Source organism: Primulina eburnea, chromosome 11 (genome assembly GCF_022965805.1).
Source record: "Primulina eburnea isolate SZY01 chromosome 11, ASM2296580v1, whole genome shotgun sequence".
Lineage (NCBI taxonomy): Eukaryota > Viridiplantae > Streptophyta > Magnoliopsida > Lamiales > Gesneriaceae > Primulina > Primulina eburnea.
This window is the reverse complement of record NC_133111.1, coordinates 39,259,820-39,268,328: the sequence shown is the minus strand read 5'-3', so window position 1 is coordinate 39,268,328 and position 8,509 is coordinate 39,259,820. Positions and strand designations below refer to the sequence as shown.

The following is an 8,509-nucleotide window of genomic DNA, read 5'->3' as shown; positions in this document are numbered from 1 at the left end:
TAATAAAAAAATGATTATTTATTAATCATTTGTCATCCCTTCTTCGGTTTAAATTTGAGAGCTCATTCCTTGTACCCGTCCCAACCCATACCCAATTAATGGGTTTGATGACATCTTTAATTTTTAAGTAATAAGTTTATATAAAAATATATGCAAAGTAGGTCAAGTGTGGTAGCTCATTTCTTAGGTCTGATGGACATCTTTAAATTTTAATTAATAAATTTATGTAAAAATATATGCAAAATAGGTCAAATATAAAATCAATTCTATATTAAAATCGAACCAAATGACTCAACATTAATAATCCACATTTTTATTACCTTCATTATTAGGTTACGATCTTCAAAAAAAAATTTATTAAGTTATGTTTAGACATATACATTTTTTTAAAATTGTAGGATCGAACGCTCGTCGTTTTATCAAAAACTATAGCTGATGATAATTGTATAACTTAAGTCTTTTAAACCGTATAACAGCTCAAACAACATGTTTCAATTAGTTTACTTAACATACACAACTATTGCATCCAACTAAAAATTTATTTTTAAAAAAAACCTGATAAATTTTACATTTTAACATATAAGTAAAAAGAACTTAGTTATCATTAGTAAGAGAAAATCTGAGAGAGAAGCTATAAAATAACATTTTTCTTTTGATTCGTAATTCAATTTTTCAGCTATTTTTTAAAAATAATTTTTAAACTCTGATAATTTTGTTAGCTGGTGATCTAAACCTTCACTTATCTCTCTCTTTTTTTAGTCTGAAAAATTCATCAGCATTAGAAAGTTGATAAATCTTTACAAATAAATTTAGCTATAAAAAACGAAATCGCGTTTGAAAACACAAAATGTTTACTACTCTGCAAACTATGTCGAGCCAATTCATTCTTCACTTAGTTCACATTACTTCTGCAATGTTGAATCTTTACTTCCGAAAGTCTTGAAACTAGGCTGCGTATTTGCTCGGCAATTGGTTCAGTAGGAGAGAACGCAGCTCACTGATTTCTTGCACCACCTGGGTTGCGTCTGTCTCGATTATCACCTTCGACCATCCCGAGTTGATTGCCTTCTTCAATCCCTCCTTGCTGCCATTATCTCTGCCATATGAGAAGAGAAGATAGAGCTCCATGAATAATCCAACCTTCAGCCAAAATCAGAATATCATTGTTGTCACAACCCCACAATTTCTGAAAAAGATATGCTATTATTCTTGCTGCATGAGTTAACAAGTGACAGATAGGAATGCAAAATTGAGAGATTATAAGTTGTCACTACTTTCCGTTGAAAATATTCAGTGACGGGTTTGATTTCAAGCCACCATATTCGAGTTTGTGAGAACATTCCAGATGGTGTATATTCAACTTTAGTGTGTCCTGGCTTAATCATCAGGATAGAATAATCTGCAGTTTCAAAATGACTCCGACTAAGAGAATCTTTAAAGCCTAGTAGTGCTCACCAAGAAATCTACTAAATATGTTCATATTAAAGGTGTCGTGTGATTACGAGTATTTTTATTGTTTAAGCCTAATTACTCAAATTTATTAGACATCGCTACTTTTTGGTGTGAACTGAGTAAACTTCTGTACGAACGCAATAGTCTGCAAACTATGTTAGCAAAGTAAAACACACTAGACAAACCATGTGTGACAAACTCGTCTTGTTGGTAAGGAGAATCAAACTCCAGGTCATTGTCTGAGCATTCACCTATTCCATCAACTCAGACACCCCTTGAGATTTGTTCTCACTTCTTTCAATTTTAAAAAGAGAATTCATCTAATCACATATATATTGTTGATTCAAGAACTACCAACCCCTGGCTCATAATAAAAGGGCTCGGTCATCTTCTAGCTCCCTCTCCAGTGCCATGATATGGCGAGATATGAGTTCTTTCCGATTTCCGGTGTTGATGAGAAGAACGATTCGATGTATTCTTAGATTCTCTGTGTTTTACCATAGCTGCAATTTGTTCCAAACCCTCCACAACTTCCTTCATCGCTGGTCGTTTTCTAGGTTCTTGTTCCAAGCATTTGAGAGTGAGCTGAGTGGCTAGTAGTGCGGCCTTAGATGAATACTGCCCTTCCATTTTTGGATCAATAATAGACAACGCTTTTCGTCGACTGGAAAGAGAGGGTTTCAACCAGTCGGCCAAAATTTTCTGCTCACTTGGCCGTCTCGTGTCTAGGGCTCTTAAGCCCGTCAATATCTCTAGCAGCACCACCCCAAAGCCATAGACATCACTCTTCACGTATAGATGCCCTGGTTTTAAAATCCAGGAAATGTATTCAGGGCTTCTGAGTCCGGTAGCAACGAAAAAATGCGAATAAAGCAAAAATACAATTCAAATATTTTTTCTACGGCAATAGCAGTACCAAATCAGTAAAAGTATTTTGGCCAATCAATTCGCCCAGTAGTAAAACCGTCAGTTTCTCAAAATTTAGTTTTTGAGTTCGCGTCACACAAGATGACAAGAGTGGGTGCATGTGTAAATAATTTAACAGCATCACCAACGATCAAATCTGCACATTTCATGGTGAAGCAGTGACTGCAACTAAAAAGAATACGAATAATGTTAAAAGCGTGATATTTTTTCATTTTTGCATGGAACTTCATAAGATAATAGCATGAAGTTTCGAGCACATGCAATTTTAGTCACAATTTTATTCGGTATGATCATCTACTAGCAACACATGTAACATGAGATCTAGTCAGGCACTTACCCGTAGCAATGTACTCAGGAGCAGCATATCCATGTGTTCCCATAATTCGGGTTGTTACATGAGATTCCCCTCCAGAGGGCCCCAGTTTTGCTAATCCAAAATCTGATATTTTTGCATTATAACCCTATAAAAGCAAGAAAAACACCACAGGAGAACTTATAACTTTCACGCAGGAAAAAAAGAGAATGAAAAGGTACGTAGGGCAGAGGGTGACAGGAAAAGCAAAAACTAATGGATCCTTAAAGTTGATATATTGAATTTAGTACAAAAGTGAAAACAATTACATGAATCGGCATTCAGAACACGAGTCGCCCCCCTGGTGATATAAACCTAAAGAAATTACTTTAATAGAATGGGTGTCAAAAAGAGTTGTCACCCTACATTGAATTATTTTCAGCGAAACTTTTAAGAGAAGCCCCACACATCCACTTATTTTTTTCACCAGAGTATCATGAAAGGACGCGTTCTTCCCACCCCAGCTCCAACCAGTACACATGCAAAATTCACAACACTAGTTTCACAAGGTAAAAGACCATCAAGAAATAGAAGAAAAACCTCAAGATATAGAAGAAAAACCTTAGCTAGAATCTTACCCCGTCCAGAAGAATATTTGAGGCCTTAAAGTCTCTGTAAATGACTTTCCTGTCTGAGGTATGCAAAAAAGCCAGGCCCCTTGCTGCTCCGATGGCTATTTTGAGACGTAAATCCCAGGATAATGGCTCTGTGGCAACAATCCCTGCATTTTCAAACAAGATAGATTTCGGCTTAAGCATATCCTTCTTAACTGGTTTTTCTTACCCTTAATTAAAGAGACAAGTTCTTACTTCTAAAAAGATGGTTTTCCAGGCTTCCCCTTGGCATGAACTCGTAGACAAGTAGCAGCTCTTTATCTTCCCAACAGTATCCCAAGAGCTTCACCAGGTTAGGATGTGATAACCTTCCCAAAAAGTTCACTTCTGCCTGCACTTTCAAATTAAGGGATGAAAGAATCAACTAAGCCGTCCGAATTCAATAACATGGAGAAAGAATACAAAAGAAAATACTAATCATACATAAATGTCATATACGTTTTTTATCAACAAAACAAACATGCGACAAAAAATGAATTAAGACATATCAGTCAAAACATACACCAAAGCAACACACCACATACTACTGCCAATTATATTCACGTGCTTGGGTTTGCACTAAAATGAATATTAGAAATCTTCAATAAATAAAATAATCAAATCCAGCTCAACATGTTTTCAATAGATGCAAATAATGGCATTCGAAGATTAGTGATGCAGAAATTTTATGATTATCTAGTTTGTTACCATTGAAAAACGAAATTGATAGAAATGCTATTCTTTTCACTGTTTACTTTTTTGCTTCCCCGACCCAATAACGTAGTTAGTACAACAATGAAGTAAAAGATTTCTAATAGATTTTCTTATCAATTCATGTATGGGCACCTGCATGCTAACTTAGACCTTTGAAAGCTAATTAAAAATTATCTTAATAAAGTAGACCTGGATGGACCTTAATTATAAGTTCTGTTAGATTGGGTCTCAAAGCAGCGCAGTTATATATATCATATAGACATATAGTGACTGGTCAATGAATGAAGTCACTTGAACCAGACAATGTTACATAAATCGTTGTTCTTAAGTTCAAGTCTGTCATTGTAAAATATATTCTGAAATTTAACGCACTTGATAAGCAATCAACAAGAGATCTTAAGGCAAAGAGTGGACCAGGGTTGAGGCCACTCTCATTATTGATACCTGCATATTTCCAAATAGACCAAACAAACTAATATTTATCACCGTGGCAAATTTATCAAAGTTCAATTGGGGATTAACTCACCATAGTCCCCTTTTTGACCATCGAGTCACACGATGATCACAACTAGACACACAAAGCAACTTATAAGACACAGATGTTTCAATCTATCATTGGCATCTGTATTACCTGCCATTCATCAAAACCTTGGACACTCTCTGAGTTCAATTTCTTGACAGCAACTATAACTCCAGTTCCAAGTTTAGAAGGCTCCAGGGTCTTCTCATCTACCCATCCCTTATACACAGTCCCAAAACCTCCAACTCCCAACACCATATCACGATTGAAATTTCTTGTGGCACTCTTCAAATCAGAATAGCTGTAAATTTTCATACAGGCAGCGGGTAATATCTCTCCGACTATATGCAAATCATCACTCAAAGGAGCAGAAAACTGGCTAGGACTGCTACTCGTGGCAGAAAAACCTCCACCATTACTATAATTCCGAGATGTCCCTAAATAACATATCGCACAGGAAATATCAAATTCACCATAATATTTCACTCTGATCTGAATAAAGCACAAATACCAAGACCATGAGCCCCAGAGCAAGCTTGGAACTTAACTTTAAAATTTCCCAATTCACTTGCAATTTTTCGAAATACACGACTTTCACCATAAATACAATCCATTACAGACCTGATAACTCTTAAATTATTGTCGACTCCCTTTGTGGAGACACACAGTCTATATTCTTAAAATCAAAACCGGACAACATGTTAAAAAAAGGTAAGACATTTAAAGATAACCCCAAAATGCGATAAGCAATAACAAAAAAATAACAAGTCAACAAAAGCATCGATTTAAGCAAAAAAAAAAAAACAAGAAGAGGTTGATCCCTTTTCAAAGCTAAAATACAACTAAAGTCCGAGCAACTTTCCAACGACCAGGAAAAAAAGAAAGAACGCATTTGAGCTAAAAATTGATTCCTAATATCACCTTGAGTGGAGGGTATCGTGGAGCTCGGGTTAGAGTCAACAGCAGGCTGAGATCCAAAGCAGTTTCCCATCAGAAACTCTCTCCAACCAAATCCCACAAAAAAATTCAACGGGATTCAAAAAACAAACATCATTTGCAGCAGCTAAAACAAAGAAACAAATAATTGCTAAACAAAAAACAAAACACTTGCTATCTCTCTGTATGTATGTGTGTGTGTATAATATATATACATATATATAAGAATCAGTAAAGGTGCTTCCTTTTTAGAACCTCGAATCCATCATTGCATATATATTGGTTCCCTGCTGTTGAGCAATGTTTTTTTTTTAATAGTATAAGGTCGACCCCCAACTTAAGATAATGGTGGACTGATTTTCAATCAACTTTAACCATTCTTCATTTTATATTATTTTATTTTTTGAAATCAAAATTCTCTTCATCACTATCACAACATTAAAATAAAGAAGGTTGTTATTTCAGGTAATAAATTCGTTATAACGATCACAATGAGTTTTTTTTTTTTTTTTTTAATCCAAATACATGTGATATGGTAATATATATTAACTGATTGATATATAGGTAAAAATTTGTGTGAGACAGTTTCACGGATCGTATTTTGTGAGATACATATTTTATTTGGGTTCTCCATTAAAGTATATTTTTTATGCTAAGAGTATTATTTTTTATTGTGAATATCGGTAGGGTTGACATGTCTCACAGATAAAGATTCGTGAGATCGTCTCACAAGAAACTTACTCATCAAAATAACTAAATGATAAATATTTTTTTAGAATATCAAAAAATTATTTTTAAAAATATTTATATTATCTTATAGATTGAGCAAAAGTCCTAGAAATTGTGCTTTGAGACCCAACATATTATTTTTGTAATTTTTAAGGAAGGTTAAATTTGAATTTTTTTATATTTATAAAATTAGTTTTTTTAAAAAAAAAAATTATAGTCAATTTGATTGACTTAATAGCAAGGAACTGAGGAAGAAACACAATGATTCAGACCAATTTATAGCATGCCTATGCTATCTAACTAGGTATATTTGTAGTTGCATAAGCATAAACACAACTAATTAGTAAATAAATTCAAATTTATTTAAAACAAGCCATTATTTCTTATTTTTAAAATCAATTAGTTTGAAACTATTTCCAAATAAAAAAATTAATTAATAAATAATACTCTTCACTTTGATTTAAATTTCAAGTTATTAAAATTATCATACAATATTTATCTTGTTTTCAAATGTTTTACACTTACTCGTCAGACCGTCTCACGTAAATTTTGTGCACAATGCTTGTTTGTCAAGTGTAATCTTCCCTCTACACCATCCAATATTAGTAATCTATTTTTAATTTTTATTTTTAAACTTCTTTATTGGTCGATTTTCTAAACTCAAGAAGTTATATTCCTCATTTAATTTGAATTTCTCATATTAGAATTCAACTATAATCTGACTAATTATATCAAATATATTCAATTAGAAACGAATTTAAGGCATGAAGCTTGAATGATGATGTTTATGTATTTTTAGACTGTGTTTACTTAGTTAGATGTGATTATAAATCGATAAATTATATTGAGACTATTAAACTAATTTTATAGGATGTGAAATAATGATGAATACAATAACATGTTTACTTTGATTAATTCATTTTATTATTGAGATTATGATTAAGGGACGAGTTACAACTTTATCTTATGTTTATAATAAATAATCATATTTTTTAGTTTGTATTTTTAAGATTGTGACTTTTACTGAAAAATATAAATTATTATTAATTCACATGTAAATTATTTTAATTTAACAAAATTATTGGGTATATAGACTATTTATTGTTTAAAAATAAAAATTAATAAATTGAGTAAAAAAAATTCCATGAATAAGGATAAAATCAAATGAAATGTATTAAATAATATATTAAATTATTTGTTTTTTTTACTCATGTTTTATAATTTTTATGAATTAGCTTTTCATACATTTTTTTTTGGAAGTAAAAAGTATTAATGTAATTTTTCTTAGTTCCAACGAGTATTAGTAAAAAATGATAATTAATCACATATTTATTTGTGATAAATCATCAAGTTTTAAAGACTATATTAGGTAAATGCAAAAACTTGTGTGAGTCCGTCTCATGGATCGTGTTTTGTGAGACAGATCTTTTATTTGAGTCATCAATGAAAAAGTATTACTTTTTATGCTAAGAGTATTATTTTTTATTATGAAAATCGGTAGTTGACCCGTCTCACAGATAAAGATTCGTAAAATCGTCTCATAAGAAACCTACTCTTAGGTAAATATGGATGGACTTTACGAGTTAGTATGTGCCATTAAAAATAAACATGAAATTGATAAGATGATTAGTTAGTCATATGCTTATCATAGCAAGCAAACATAAATTTTTTGGGTAAAGTCAATTGATAATATATGTTTTCTTGTGGTAGAATTTATCTAAATGTAAGTCATGTTTTTATGGATTGCCCTATTTGATCTACTTCAATTTTTACTTAGTATTCCAGTTATCCTTAATAGAAGATCAAGAAAATAAAATCCATTTGAGAGAAAAAAAAGTGGATGTATGACTTCCCACAAATTTGTACTAGAAAACTAGACAAATTTGTGTTGAGAATCAATTGTCGGAATTGGAGACTATGTGGCGGTAGGCGACGGTCAGCCGTGGACCTTGTTTTGTACAAGGTAGTGGACGATTTTGAGAGTTGTGAGAAGAGAAAAAACTCTAACATCTTAATGTGACATTATATTATCATATTTATAATTTTCATATATTATGTTAAAATTAACAACGACAATGATTCGTGTTATTAAACTTGTCCTAACGGAATGAGTTTATGCCCGCCTAAACTGGTCCCAAGCAGGTTAGAGGTCCCATGTTTAGCCTGGCCAGCTCCAACCCGCCTAGGGATGACAATGGGTAGGGTATGAGTCGGATTTTATACATCTATCCACATACATATTTATTAAATTCATCCACATACTCATCCTCATATCCATCGGGTATT

General features: G+C 32.6%; 1 protein-coding gene across 3 annotated transcripts; it reads right to left on the bottom strand.

Moving 5' to 3' along the window:
* Positions 1–811: 811 nt before the first annotated feature.
* On the bottom strand, positions 812–5,826 carry LOC140805939 (probable serine/threonine-protein kinase PIX13). 3 transcript variants are annotated; one of them, XM_073162317.1, is made up of 7 exons: positions 5,480–5,826; positions 4,670–4,995; positions 3,541–3,676; positions 3,310–3,452; positions 2,717–2,840; positions 1,811–2,255; positions 812–1,140 (listed from the first exon to the last, which is right to left on the bottom strand). In XM_073162317.1, the coding sequence occupies exons 1-6, from the start codon at positions 5,547–5,549 to the stop codon at positions 1,837–1,839; spliced, it is 1,218 nt and encodes a 405-aa protein (XP_073018418.1). In that variant the 5' UTR covers positions 5,550–5,826; the 3' UTR covers positions 812–1,140; positions 1,811–1,836. The 3 variants fall into 3 exon arrangements, with proteins under 3 accessions (XP_073018418.1, XP_073018419.1, XP_073018417.1); XM_073162318.1 differs by having other exon boundaries at positions 812–1,096; XM_073162316.1 differs by lacking the exon at positions 812–1,140 and having other exon boundaries at positions 1,491–2,255.
* Positions 5,827–8,509: the final 2,683 nt, after the last annotated feature.